At 39.6% G+C, this 15600-nt stretch overlaps 1 protein-coding gene across 1 annotated transcript; it reads right to left on the reverse strand.

Annotated features, from left to right (window-relative positions):
* Positions 1-502: 502 nt before the first annotated feature.
* Positions 503-7705, reverse strand: LOC112553125 (putative tyrosinase-like protein tyr-3). The gene is given in 9 exon segments (XM_025220149.1): positions 503-945; positions 1103-1655; positions 2669-2915; positions 3863-3899; positions 3902-4050; positions 4655-4767; positions 5916-6075; positions 6360-6605; positions 7523-7705. Coding segments are annotated over 7 exon segments (1278 nt in total). The 5' UTR covers positions 6587-6605; positions 7523-7705; the 3' UTR covers positions 503-945; positions 1103-1310.
* Positions 7706-15600: the final 7895 nt, after the last annotated feature.

Raw genomic sequence — 15600 nt, forward strand, 5'->3', positions numbered from 1 at the left:
ACACAAAGCCTGCTATTTTATTTGACGAGAGGAATCCGTCAGTGCCCTTGGTCTTAATAGTTCTCCATGGGGGAATACTAATATTGTTGGCGATTTTACATGTATAAACATCGCAGTCACTTTGCCTGACATGCAGACAGATTTATGTAATGTCTCGCAGTAAGTTGAGATAGGTATAAGTGTTATTTATCAACGATGAGGGTTTATTAACCCACAAACAAGCAGGACGTTCATACAACCACCAAGGACCGCTATACACACACTTGGGGAATAAAGGGAAGCAATCCATGACAAAATTTACTTTTTATTGCTGAGATGGCCTCCCTTGATAAACGCTTGTAGCTTACCCCGCTACCTAGCCACAGCTGGTGAAAAGAAATATAAACAGAAAAGTTGTGTGTTTAAATTAAAGAAACAACATAACAACAACAACAACAATCTATTATGATAATAACGATGATGATGATGATGATGATGATGTCCCCGAAAGAACAAAATCAGAAAGATTTGACACGGTGACCCTTTATTACACAAAGACACAACAATAACCCCAATACCAGACAAAAGAGTACTTCCTGTGAGTCATCAACCATATTCATGTTCTCCATTTTCCCAGGCAGACAGAGCGCTGTCACCCAGTGAGAAGCAAGGCGCCTACAGATCGCCCGTAATTAGCGTTTGGTCTGTCTTGCATATACCCGCCGGGATTAACGATTGTGTCGTCACTTCCTGCTGGACACCTCCCTTCTATGCAACACCTGCACTGTCTGTCGAAGTACTTGCCTGCAGGACAGCGGCGCTGCCGGTACTCGCCATATACACAGATGACGTAGGAATTGCAACTCTCCACACACGGCCGCGCCTCGTTCGATACCGAGCACTGGTAGGGGTTGGCTCCCATCATGCACGGACCATCGATAGAACACTGTGAAGACAGCTGGCATCCTGGAAATAAAAAAACATGTTATCAATACTCTCTGAAATATTTCTGAATTAGCTTGTCGGTCACTGTGTAGTAGTCTGCAAATGAAGATTACAGGCTAATTAAGTTCAGAGATTAGTTTTCCCCAGTCTAAGTTCTGTAGAAATAAACTGTACTTACTTCCTGTTCCTGAGTCAGATCCAGGGGACGAGCATTGTAGGAGGGACAGAAACCTGAGGGGAAGGTTTGTCCACCCAAACTGGCAGCCGCCTGGAGGGAATCTTGACGGGTATCCACATCCACTCACTCGTGTCACAGGCGCCGTCCACACACAAACTGTTCTGAGAAGCTTGAGGCTGGGTGGCGGGGCACTGTCCAGGTGAGGGGCTCATGGAGTTGGCTGGAGGGTATCCAGGAGGGCGCTAAGGAGCATACCGATGGAGTTGCCAGGGGGGTTAGCAGGGGTACAGCCGGAAGGATTGCTCGGGGAGTTGGAGGGTAAGACAGGTATGCATTGGGCATTGACCACGTCACACGATAGGTATTTGCTGCCACAGTCTGGCTGGCTGGCCGAGCACGAGGGTGACGGGGCGTACGTGTAGGTGGAGGTCAGGATGTCAAGGTACCCGTCGCGGTGGGTCAGGTTGCCAAAACCCATCGAGAAGGTCGGCAAGTGGAAGGGAGTCACTTCACCCACAGGAAAAGCCTCGGGGTTTTGACCTCTGTTGCGCACCTGGTAACGAAGAAGAAAACAAGAATGTTCGTTTTCATAAATGCCTTTTTAACTAAAATTAATATTTCCTATTATATAACTGATTATAACTTTTTAATCTGACGGTCATAGAATGCATCAGCTAAACAAACATTCCCCAATGTGTCTTTAGTTAGAAAGGCCTTTATGAGCGTTAATGGTTACCTGTGTAGCACTTAGATGATAACCTTTCAGAGTATTGAACTGTTATTTTTACCTACTGAAACTGTAAGCGAAGTCTTATGGAAACCAGGTGACTGTATGACACAACTCACTACATACTGCATCACAGCAGTCCACAGACAAAAGGCTCAGACCCCAGGAGACCAACAGTTTTACTCTACAATTAAGCACAGTTACAACCGACGAAAGCGAACCAGGTGTGGATGAGGACGATGGTCAGCTGTGGGCCGTGGGCCGAGCTCTCTACATCCTTGTGATACATCTCTACTGTGCTCACCATGATTTTAGACGAGTAGGAATACACTACATATCCCGGGTGCTTTTAGTGAAGGTCAGCTATCTTCCAAACACCTAGACTGCAATTCTCGGATCACTTCTCGTCCATTTCGTAAAAACATTATTTCTTCTTGACTGAACGTCTGATTTGTTCAAGTTCATTTTCCAGTCTGTGTAATTTCGAAACAGAGTTTGTATAATTATTGTGCCGACAGGGCCACCACATTTTATCCGCCACAGAAAGACTGTTTACACTTGTCCATACCAAGTAAAGGTTTTCCGTTAAAGATTTTTGTCTGTTTATCAAACTTTTCCGAGCAATTTGAAGAGCTCAGCAGACTCAGTACTTCTGTTGTAAGGACCAGGGTTTAGCTTAACACATAATTATGACAACAACTCACATGAAAGGCTGTGAAATATCAGTGTTGGGGAACTTGATTGTTGTATTGCAGGTTAATCTCTATGTAAGTGTTGCATCAAGATTCATGTCCAGGCATGCGATGAACTGCAGTTGATTATCATAAAACTCGTCTGACCTTTACACGAAATAGCTCCCAGAGGTAGTCGATGAAGGCGTGGTGCATGAAGAAGAGAGGATCGTTGGCTGCGGTGTTGAGGATGGACATGTCACCCCCGATGTAGACGTGCACACCACCGTGGTGCAGCTCGAGGTTAAACTCGGGGTCAATTACCGGCATGATGATGTCCCCCATCGTGTCACGTGACATGACGTTCTTGATGGCCTGACGTGTGATGAGCTGACCGTCGTGACCGATAGCACGCCTAGGTGAAAGGTCAAACAGGATCAGAGCATGGAATTTCAGTTTACAGCTGCTTCATTGAGGTTTGGCTACTTTCGGGACAGCAAAGCATCACAGGAAAGCAGCAAATAAGAAAAGGAAACACGCAAGTGGAAAAAGTCTTGTCATTTATTTCTTAGAAAAGAGACATTCTACTTCGCTGAATGTGATGTCGTTTTGGATGGTTTTGTTTGTTTCTTAATTTACTTTTGCTAAAATTCTCTCGGCAAAGTAGAAAAATATATTTCAAAGTGTCGAGGACGCTGAAAAAAATGTGAACTATTCCCTCGTTTTACTAGTCTTCTACTGTGGAATAAATGAGAAGATACTCAGAAAGGTCCTCTAGTTAAAAACGATACTTCATGATATATTTTTATTTACAAACATTAGGTTCTTTTAGAACATCGATTTCTTTTGATTTATTTTTCTTAGGTCTCTGAAGAACTACATGCTGTTTTTTCTGTGAATTAGAATGACCGTTTTGAAACAAAGTGTTTTAGGAACTCAAAGTGCAAAATTTTGTGTTTGCATGATTATTACTGAATTGATGTTAGGCTATGTACCAAAGGAACCTAGCTAAAAATTTATAGAAAGAGAACATTGTATTATGCGATTAAAAACTACATATTGGTATTACATGAGATCGAGGATGTCTACAAGACAAATTGAACAGGACCAATTTAAGTCAATAAAGCGATTTGTTCACCATTTCCACAAGTTATTTTTGCGACAGCAACAATTCTTGCCATTTGTACATTAACAAACAAACAAACAAAAAAAGATTGTCTTTAAACGTTACATATGACTATACATGGACATGTGATCAATCAGTTGATTGCTGACTACAACTCGTGAGTAATGATGCATCTGATATAGTTACCTGGAAAACAACTTTTTCCAAAGGTTTTATGATTACAGCGCCAAGCCTACCTGAGTGGAAGACCTGAAGGAGTGATCCAGCCTGCAAAGGGCCGGTGACCACTGGTCCCTCGCCGTTGCCAAAGAAGTCGGCGGTGAAGACGGGGGACATCGCGGGGTTCGGGAGACCCGAGTCTAAGGCGGAGTTCCAGTAGGGAATGCAAACACTGGGGTCTACATCCTTCAAGGCAGCCTGGAACCTGCAAGAGTCATTGTGGAACCCTATACATACGTTACACAATATTACTGTAATGTAAACTTGACTCAAAGAAAAAAAGCAGCTTTTGGAGACTAAAATAATAAGGAAAGTGATACAAAATGGCCGCACCACCACTTCCTCTACCACACAATCATAGCGAAAAAAGTGACAGCGCCCTGACTGATGAAATAAAACCTAACTACGCAGTGTCAGCGAAAATTTTCTGCTTTTATGAGGTTCCTAAAACGGGACAAGGCTAAATAATGAGGGGAAGGATGTATGGATGGCTAAATCAGACCACAGTTTGGGTCTTATACCTTGTGTTCGTCTAGACCATAGTTTGGGCTTATGCATGCTTTCATGAGATACGTGTGAGTCTGTGATGTTAAGGCTTCCATCTCCATTTTTAAGGCTCATGATTGCATACGAAGTAGGCCCAGATAAAAGTGACCCTGAAATGTGACAGATTCCATTTCCATTTTTAAAGCTCAGTATTGAATGCAAAGCCGACAAAACGGACATAACAAAACCTTATAAAACATAATAAAACTTTTTTATGGCCGTGACTAAATGACAGACAGATATATGACCAGGGATTAACTCACATAAGAAGGTAAACTCTGTGCCATCCAAGGAAGCCTGGACCATGGTGGGCCATAAAGGTTGCGAGTCCAGTGTGGACGAGGGCGAGAGCATCGTATTTGTTGGGCGCCACCGTCTGCAAAGAAAGTAGTGCACCTTGTATTACATGTGTGATGTAACATTACAATGTAATTCACCTTGTATTACATGTGTGATGTACCATTACAGAGTAGTGCACCTTGTATTACATGTGATAGACCATTACAAAGTAACTCACCTTGTATTACATGTGATGTTCCATTACAAAGATGGTAATAAATGTGAACACTACCCAAACTATACCAAAGTACAGATAAGAAGCATAAAATATTTGCTTAAAGTATTGCAGCTAATGTTTTCTCAGTCAAGTTTATAAAAAACAATAATTCGCACTGTGAAAATAAGGATGCATGTTTATACTATGGATAATTTTTTTTTTTTTTTTACAAATACGGGTTTGAGTTTTGTCAAGAGGTTGGAAATGTAAAGAAGGAAGACAGGCGGAATAAACTCATCTTGCACCGAACAACTTCAAGTCTACCACACCACAGACTAGCTTCCTTCAACACATAAAACTTACATACATGAGAGAAGCACCCATAAAATTCAGGCTTGGGGTAAGTCATACGGTTCAGCTGGGAAGAATAAGTGTCCATTTTATGGAATATATTCCCTTTTATCTCGTCTAGCACACTGAGATGTATACAGTGCCAAAAGTATGTACAATGGGAATTTTGATTTTGCATTTTATGTTAGTTGACCGGATAAAGATAACCACTAGCATAGAAAAATATGTCTAGGCAACATTAAGATGGAGAGAAAAAAAAAACTGGAAAAAATTATCTTGTTCCTTTTTGCATAAAACACTGCTCGTAGTCTAAGTAAAGACTTATCTAGAAACAACAGGTTGTTGAAAATGTTGAATTTCGCAACCTTGCAATTTATTTATATTTGAAGTCAACATCTACATAATTTTATTCATTTTTTTGTTAGCCTGAAAAATTAACATTAAAAAATGCAAATATACCACTACTGTTCTTATACATCCAGTCAAGACCATTAATTGGTAGTTACACCTTTTACACCTTTGCAAGCTGTTTCCATTGACTCCCTTTAGTGAAGGGTGAGAGCCTACCTGTCTAGTCTCTCTACACCATGCTTTCTCTCCTCCTATCCATTTGCATCATTCGTCTTCCCCAGTTCCAACCACCACCACCACCACCAAGACCACCACCACGTGCTCACCGTGTCTCGCTTGAGTGCGTTGATGGCGTCGTGAAAGCGTCTTCGTTCCTCGTCGCTCAGGGTCCGGTACTCCTTCCTGACGCACTGGATCGCCTCCCCACCGACAGCCCCTTGTACGAGGTACGGCTCCACGTACCGAGTGTACAGCGAGTTCAAGTAACTGCGATACGGTCGACAGTCATTAGAATATTATACCTGAAGCATGGCATTTAAACCTTTGATACTTCTTGATGTTCACTCGTGCAGAATAAGCAACTTTGCAAGAAAAGTTCTTGGCTTTTAAAATCGTGGTTGAAGGATGCTGTTTTGCATATTATAAATAATATTTTTAATGAAATGTAATATCAGATTGGTTTAAAAATAAGCAATGCATTCTAGCTTTGTATGCCCATTTTTTCATTTAAAATTTGAAGAAGAGCTAGGTAGGCCAAGGATGTCACGTGCCTGGCTTTCTGTTGATCGAAGAGTGCACGTCCAATCTGCTCTCGCAGTGGAGCCTCACAGAGCCACTGATATGCTCTTCCAGTGGAGAACCTCTGTCCGAGCTCATAACACTGGGTGAGTTGGTCCAGCAAGGGCAGGAGAGCATTGGTGCACAGGGTGAGGCAAGTAATTATCCCAAACACCAACAAACCCTGCGGCGAACGACTGGCTGTCAACTTCATCTTCATCTTGTTCTTTGTTTTTTTACTGAAAGTAGAAAATGTTGTTCGAAATATCATTGTCTTCCTTTTAGTATATTCATCGTAAGTCGATAACACCTTTACTGCTTTAGTCTTTAAATTTAGCATTTTTTTAAAAAAGTTCTTTTTAAGCAAATGCTTCTTTGCATCTGACTAGTCCATGTAGACGAGGCCCGATCTTCTCTGTTGCTTATGTCAGAGTGACAAACACGTGTATGACTTTCTCCCTTCTAAAACGGAAGGACCTTTAGGTTTTTGTTGATAACCTTGATCACAGGATCCTTGTCCAGGGAATTCGTGGGACTTTAGGCCTCTCTAACATGATATTATTATTCCAGTCCTGCCTAAAACATCGTTCTCCTCTGTCAAAATTTTAAAAATGGACATCTACGTCTACTGGGGTGAAGTATCAGTCGCCACATCTTTTTTTAAATTTTAGGGACAGTTTTATTTACCCATTTCCCTAAGTAAACCATCTGGGAGAGCTATCAACATTTCAGAATCTCAGTCTTTTCCACTCGACTTCTTCTGACCTTATACTGCGGATTAACTTGTGTAACAATTTTAAACTGTCGCTCTAAACATCTTGTTTACACGACTGTGCAACCACGTCAGCATTTTATTGGAACAACATGATATTATTTCATTGCTACAGCGCATATAAAGCTCAGAGAAAAACACCTTTCTGAAAATATATATATATTATCTGCTTACTATTGAAGGACACATGAATTTTTCTGAGTATAGTTATATCATTCGTTAATCGAAGTGTCTGAATTCAAACGTGCGGCCTTTATTGTCAGCTGTTTAGAAGGGTTCTTGAAACTCTGTTTTAAAATGTTGTGTTTAATGTTAAATACAAAGTTTAAGTAGTTTTTTTGGTAACAACAAGACTTCTTAAAAACAATCAAACATTTTACTTACGTGGTGTCCTTTCTTGAAGTTTATATGTGTACACTTTCCATTCCTGCCCGGTACAGAGGAGCAAAGCCGTGCCATTTATTTCAGGGTTCTATATATACCTTCCTGAATCCGGGGCTGAGGATGAAATGGGTAAAAGGTCAGAGTTTGAGACGATACATTGGTCCCCTTTTCTTCTCCTCTTTTTCCCCGCCAGTCCCTTCACGCCAAGTGTTGGGTAGCTGTCGTCACGCACGTCGTGCTCGCTGACCCATAACCAATAACCTTTGCCCTTGAAAGCCATAACTTAGTGTTTATGTGAATACATCTTCTTTTTGGAAGGAACTGTGCACGTAGGAAGTTAGTTAATGTGGAGTTTTGCCAATAAAGAAGACATTAACAGACGTAATGATCAAAAGTAAAAATAGAAATTATCTCTTTGTTCCCACAAGGCTTCAGGAAGGACTGCAAGAGCAAGGACCAATGCTCACGCTCAAACTACGTGACTAAAACGTGACAGGAGGAGAAGAGGTTTGTAGTTTGCGGTGACTGACAACAGTGGGGAAGGAATCATGGCAGAGTGACCACACTTTTATTTGAAATGTATTGTAGAGGGTAAAATAAATTCTTTCATTGGGTATCTGGATTTTCTTTAAGACAGCTTAAAATATGCAAGTGTGATTAGTATTTGTCATTTTTATGTAGTAAATTAGTAGTATTGGAATTAGTAATAACATAGATTTTAAAAAACCAGACTCCTGATTCTCTGGTAAGGTATAATATGATGGGGTTCTGACAAATATATGTTAACAAACAGCGTTGGAATTTTGTCACTTTCTTGCAACAAACAGCACGGATCTTTGTGGGGTACCTTGATTAAAACGGATTTTAGAACCATTTGTCACTTCTATTTTAGCACAACAGTGTATTTTCCTATTTGTTTAATGACCAAGGAATTCATTTTTACCTAAAAGTGAAACTGCACAAAGTTGACCCCAATCACCTTTCCGGGCAAAAATGTTGTGTTCGAGTTAGAACTCATTTTGTAGTGGCGAGTCCCAAATGTAATATGTTGTGACCAGTTACACTCTTTTCTATTCTCTCTGTCTTCTTTCTTTCCTTTTTTAGGACTCATTTTGTGGTGTGGGTCACAAATACAATATGCTGTACCCAGTTAAACTTTTTTATTCTCTCGTCGTCTTTCTTTCCTTTTTATTCTGTATCAGAGGTACGTTTTGTAGGTGTGACAGGTCGTGTGGCCCCAGATATTTTGAGCGATGAACATCTTGGAGACCTGTTTCGATGCCTGGAGGACTGTTCCTGTTATAAATAAGTAAATAAGAAGGATAATTTTTAAGAAATTATTTTTTTCATGGACAACTAAATTACCCATCTTATATAGTGATCCGTTGCAGTTCTAATACGCTGTTCTACTGTTGACAGCTCCATAGCTCATTTCGACAAGAAATTACACGACAAACAATAAAAATGACAACATTTAGGTAATTAAATTTTGAATTTTTCACACATTTTAATACAATTATTATGTTTGTGTTATGTTTACGGGAATTTTTTATGTTTACCCAAAGAGAGAATATCTCCACCAAACCCAGTGTAAAATTAATTTCAAGTGAGAAGAGGTTTTTTTATATGAGTGAGAGCAAACAGGTGTTCTTGGATTGTAGATTGTGTGGAAGGTGTATGTCGTTGGAGCGAATGTATGAGTCAACTGGTAATATATTATTCTGTTGTATACACAAAATAAGTTTACTCAGCGATGAACACGGCTTCAAAATATCACAGTAAATTGCTTCGATGCTTGGAATAGCTGAAAACTGCTAGCAATTTTTATATTTCAGTCTGAGTAATTCATTGCTGTGTTATCCCTTTGTAAACAAAATAATGTGCACATGTAGGTAGGATGGGTCTGTGTGCGTACGTGCAGAAAGGATGTGTAACAGGGTTATGGTTGTAACCCTTGTAAACGACACACGAAAACATTTTGACACACTTCTTTTAATTATACACGAAAAAGACAATACTGGGGATTTCTCAATGCAATAATGATAGGGAGAAATTGAAGAAGCCAACCAAAAGGACAGGAAAAAAAAAAGAGATAAAGCGTGGAAAGGGAAAAAGGTTCTGTCTAATTAATAACTGAATGAACAAATTCTATTATTCAACAAGTCCATGAAATAAAAATAAATGGGTAAATTATGGTAAAGAAATCCTGTAGACAGAAGACAGTAGAGGACCAGAATTGTCTGTGCAGCCTGGCTACATGTTCACTGTCCAAGATTTTGAGTTTGGACCTGAAATTGTTTGTGTGATCGGAGAGGTCATTAGAACATTCACGAATGTTTAGATATCCGTAGGTCTAACCAGCTGTAAACAGGTTTACTGCCTCCAGTCATCACTCACTTTTGCTCCAGTGAACAAGGTTCATCTGCCTGTAGATGAATACAAAAGAAACTGGACTGAAATGACGATGGCGTCGTCGAAGAAAGGACTGTTGGTCAACAAAACATTCAAAATCCATAGCAACAGCCCGGAAATGAAAGGGTCGCATAGTTGTTGATATATTCCCGGTTTATGCATCTGCCTGCAGCTGTCCAGAGAGATGGCTTCCCTTTGTGTTGTGCACAACGTGCTTCTAACATAATACATTATATGATGTTACAGGTCGTCCTCTTCCTAATGCCCATATAAAGTAAAATGCTCCATAGCCAACCTGTTTCTTAATTTTGCATAAATGAGAATGTTTTGCGTGGTTCTAACCCTCCATGGTGACAGTTACAGCTGGAACAGGAGATCAGTTTTTATTCACGTGGACGATAGATTCTTAATTTGTTTTTCTGGTTCGTTGCGTCATGCTGTCAATCATAAAACTGTTTACAACATTGTTTTCCAGTTTTGTTATGTAAATCCAACACTTTCCAATCGTCGTAATGCAGAATTATCATCACAACAAAAACATTTTTTAAATCATCACACATCCCTTAACTCGTGCCACCTAAGCATCAGTTTAACCTGCCCACCCGACTGGTCGACGGGGGGGACAGGGTGAGACGCAGCAGCTGATAAGACTCACCCTGAGAGAGGTGAGCAGGTCTTCATCAAGCATCCAGTTTACTTGTTCATGTTTGCTATATACTTGTTTCTCTATCTTGAAGTCGATCCCGTCTGGTCATTGGAGGACAGTCTAACACATTGTATCACGATGAGAGAAAAGTGTTCTTGATACCTCGCGAAGATTGCTTTGCACTTCGCTTAAAATCGTTAAAATCCGTTCCATATAGGTTTCACAGTTTTATTCTTGTTTAGCTATTTTGTCCATTTCGCGCATCCGTACATCAGGATAGAAGATACATACGACTATCCAGTCTTGTTATTTCTACTTTTGATGCTTGACTGTAGTGCGGCATGTTTCTTGTTGTTTGTGGTTGCTTGGATCTTTTTCCAATGTTAAGCTGTGATATTTAAAGTTGATACAAACATTTAAATGTCTTAAACCAGATATTTGTTTTACAAGTTTACAGTGTTAGTCCTAAAGAAAATAGAGTACCAATGAAACAGGTTCGTTATAAAACCTAAACTCCTTAACAGCAAACATTATATCTTCTTTGAATCCTTTCTTGAAGTTTATTTCTCTACGCTCTCCACTTCTTGATGCTACAGAGGGAGAAACCGTTCCAAATTGATTTCATGGTCCTTATATACTTATACCTTACTGAATCGGGGGATTAGGATGGAATAGAAAAGGTTAAAGTTAGGTCGGTATTTTTAACCTCCTTTTCCCCACCAGCCCCTCCACGCGCACTGTGTGGCAACTGTCGTCACGCATGCGCCACGCAATGATCCAGAACGATTAACCTTTGACATGCGATCGCCATAACTTCGTGTTTATATGAATACATCGTCTTCTCGTGGTGGCTGTGCAGGTGGGAAGTTTGTTACTGCGCAGTTTTTGTAACAAACCAAATATTACATACATAATGATCTCAAATAACACATTTTGCTTGAAGAAAGAAAAAAAAGAAAAAGAAAGAAAAAAGATGCCAAAGGTCAAGCTACGTGACTAAAACGTGACGGAAGGAGAAGGAAGAGACTTGTCTGCGGTCATCGGCCTGACAAAGTTGGACATGAATAAAGTGAGTGGTACATCAGCATCTTGGTCAGTGTAATCACTATCTTTACACAGATTTATTGGTGAGGTGGGTTATTTGTACTAGCCAATGAGCGAATGACCATCCCAATATTTGTTTTGTTATATTCAAGTGATTATGTCCTAGCGTATGAGTCCTAGTCTCACAGCGGATTGTATAGTTACATTCTAGAAAATCCTCGTCTTTCTATGAAGATGGTGGTTAGACTTTGTCCTAGTATGTCCATATTTTGCAGGCCGGAACATTGCGGGTCAAAAGGTTGTCTCTACGTACATCACGTGACGTGACTAATTTGTATAATTAAAATGTGATTTCTTTTAGTATAACGTATAACAAATGTGTCATTAAACTGGATATTAACTCCTGTACTTGGTAGGTGAATCGGTCGGTAGCCTACACTTGTTGCTGGATGTGTCTCATGGCAGGAGATCCATTCCCACCAGCTTGCAACTCAGTTATGCAAATCACAAAAGCAAATGCTGTAAAATATAATTGCAATGTGAATCATTTTAAAACAAATTGCCTCATTTTAACCATTATTCTTTAATGAGTCCTACTCAGTGAAATGTCAACATATATGACATTGCATTATACATTCTCCTCCTGACTCCTCTTCTTTTCCTCGTACTAACTCCAATGTTCCTTCACCTCAGGCTCAGCGTCCTTTTTTCCTCCTCCAGCTTCAATTTGTATGTCTTCCTCCGTATCCTGGTCTATTTTATTGCTTTTTTTAATGCAGATAAGATCCGAGTGAGATCAGTGCTTGTCATCATACCCTTCTACATCATACCCTATGTCACGGAATTATTGTTTTTCGTGTCGGTTTGCCTGAGCTATTATTTCTGAGTTGTAACACCCGCCCTTTTCATTATGCAACCTATTTCCAGGTCTGCACATCACAAAGCCCCGTTGTCTCTCGTCTCTTTGGGCGGGATGTCACGAGAAAGGCCTTCCAAGGGAATAATGCAAGCGGAGGGATCGCAATGATTCTCAAGTGGTTTTGTTTTGCGATTTTCCTGAGTAAGCCAGAGTGATGGAAGGAGAGTGGCACATTCCCTTTTATACTGGATGTTTGAAAGAAACAAAGAAATTTATTACAGCGCCTGTGCCACACCACAGATATGGAAATCTGGAGACACTGGGGTGAGTGTTTATGAAAAGTGAATATCCAACAATAAAGCTGGTTTTTGTAATAACCATAATGGTACCCAAATTTAAAAAGGTTCTCTTGCACTTCCTAGATATTTAAAAATATTTCTTTGTTCATCTTCTGGGCGATAATTTTTGCTAAACAATTTCTCTTCTGGTTCTTTATGGTCAATAAATAAAGCTTAAAATGTTTTTTTTTTTAATAACCAAAGTCGGTGGATTTTTTAGTTAATAAATTCTCTAGGACGAGCTATGGAGCCATTCTATAATGTTTAAAGTCCATTGCACATGTAACAGCTATTGATAAGAGTGCATAACAAACACTCGTAACAAAAGTTGTTATGGGTCTGGTTGTTGCCACGCAATAGACTTTGAAGTATCATCGTCTCCGGATTGTCTTTTACTCCGTCCCACTTACTTTGTCTTCTTTTTATTTACTTTTGTGCTTATCTGAGCTCATAGTGACACCTCTTTGTGTTATTTTTGCATTAAACCTTTGTAGCCATTGATAAAACTTTTGAAAAATCACTGATTATCATAACATTTACCACCCCAACCCCCCGACTACTAGTATCTGCTTAACTGCCAGTTGGTCGGGGGATGTGTAATGATAAATGTCATTAAATATAAAATAATATTTATGATGTAGACCGCAACAGACGCGAGCAGGTGGGGCACTGAATGTCCAGGTGTGTCGGTCCTGCTTGTTGACCTTTACAGACAACTGCTTTCTATCCAAAGATAAACGAGGGAGCAGATAAAGAAGGTGATGTAAGCAGCAGACGTGAAACCTCAAGCTGATTCAGACCGGTTCAACTTTTGTGTTGGTCTCCGTTTTCCTATTGGTTGTGTCTGACATCTGTGTTCTTACTCTTAATTATTGCTGTCGTCATATGTTATTAATTATTGTGACAGGTAGCCTTATCCCCTCAGCCAAAAATGTCTTTGAGTTTAGCTCCTTTTGCATGCTTTATATTAAGTTCTTCTACAAAAATGTAGGAAAGTATTCTAATCTCAGCTCGGTGCTGAAGAAAAAGAATAAGTACACTGTACTGGAGTCCAATACTTTTTTTAAAATAAGAAACTGTCTCACGGTATTCTCATTGCATTTCATGTTGGTTTTAATCAAAGTGAGGACATAACTGAATAAGGATTGACTAGGAAAGAAAAAAACTGGATACGAGTGACCATATAAGACGAAAATTCCCCTGATGAGGGGAAGACTGGATTTGTCGGTGGAAGGTAAGCCAAAGGTATGCATATTAAAAGACATCTTTTTCAATTGTAGTTAAAAACAGGAAAATCCAGTAAAACTATTTTTTTCCCATTTTTCACTTAGAGAGACAAGAGCAGAGATGTAGTAAAGTAACAACAGCTACAACATCGAGGAGAGCAGAGAGGTATGTTCAAGGGAAGATGTCAGTGTCTGGCCTTAAAGTGGATATTATTTTATACAAGTAGATATTTAGCCTTGTGTTTAAATGTTTGTGGTGGTATTAGCAAAGTATTGCTGAACAGTTTGCAGATGATGGATTATTGTCAGTTCCAGGGCCTCTCCATTTATTTATAAATTTTAACTAAAGTTTGTATAATTCCGCATGTCTAATCATAGCAATGACTAGTAGCTTCTGGGAAAAAATTCCTAATCTTTGTTTTGTAAGGCATCCATAATACGTGAACACACATTTCGTTTTTTAGCTTTCTCGCCATCTACAATTCGTGAACAATGGAAACCATTGAGCTGTTCCTCCAGTCCCCCTAGTCCTTAGTCTCACTCTCACACGAAAAGTAAGCCAGTGGGACTCGCATGACCCAGTTCTTTATGCCCTATAATATTGCCTGCTTCTCTGTTTATTGGGGCATAAAGTTCACTTCACAAACTAAACTATTCTATGTCAACTTGACCTTTGTTATTAACGATCTAGATTAGAATTTTTAAGAGTAAAAGATGAGAAAACTTGTATAGAAAACATGTAAAAAGAGAGGAAAATGTAAAAGTCAAATAAAACTGTAGGATTGGTCTAACTGTCCAGCCTTTGAATAACTTGACTGATTATTCAGTCCAATAAAACTAAGAGCGCTGACACCGTTCTAACTTTTGTAGTTTTGGCCTTGATTACAAGTTAAAGACATTGTGATAATATTTTAAAATTATGGAAGATGGTGTCTTTGATTAAAATGCTAAACATTTACACAATGATTAACTTTTATGTATGGAAACACGTCCATTGTGTCTGCTTCTGTTAACGGCCAATAGACAGAGTATTCCCTAGGGACTGTTTGCTCTATAGGTAAAGAAGCAGGCAGGCCAAAAGCCTGCAATCGACAACCGTAAATCATAATTATTTCTCATTTTATCTAGTGATGAACCTGGTGTCTGTGTCAGACCTCGATGACAGTTAAAGTCATGTGACGAGATGGTCTTCCTCCAGCCTCTGAAGGTTGGTCCTCCTACTCGGATGCCAGAAAATCTTTGAGTGGAAGCTCTGATTGTTGCTAGTCAACTGATGCGTGGAGTGCAAGCTGTTTATTACCAACATATCTATCCACCCAAGACTAGTCATTTCCATGGTACACGTAGAATGACATGACAAAGTCACTGACAGACTTTATGTCAGCAAAATCTGTAATATATTGGGAAAGAGGCAGTGAAAGAGGAAGTATGGTGAAATGCATAAAGGATGAAGATCAGGTGGAGTGAACATTAACAATTATGCAAAATTCGTGGCTGTGTCACTGTTCATCTGTCAGTGATTCACGATGAGTGACTTTGTCTGTCGTAGTTGT

This window comes from Pomacea canaliculata, linkage group LG12 (assembly GCF_003073045.1).
Source record: "Pomacea canaliculata isolate SZHN2017 linkage group LG12, ASM307304v1, whole genome shotgun sequence".
NCBI classification, from domain to species: domain Eukaryota; kingdom Metazoa; phylum Mollusca; class Gastropoda; order Architaenioglossa; family Ampullariidae; genus Pomacea; species Pomacea canaliculata.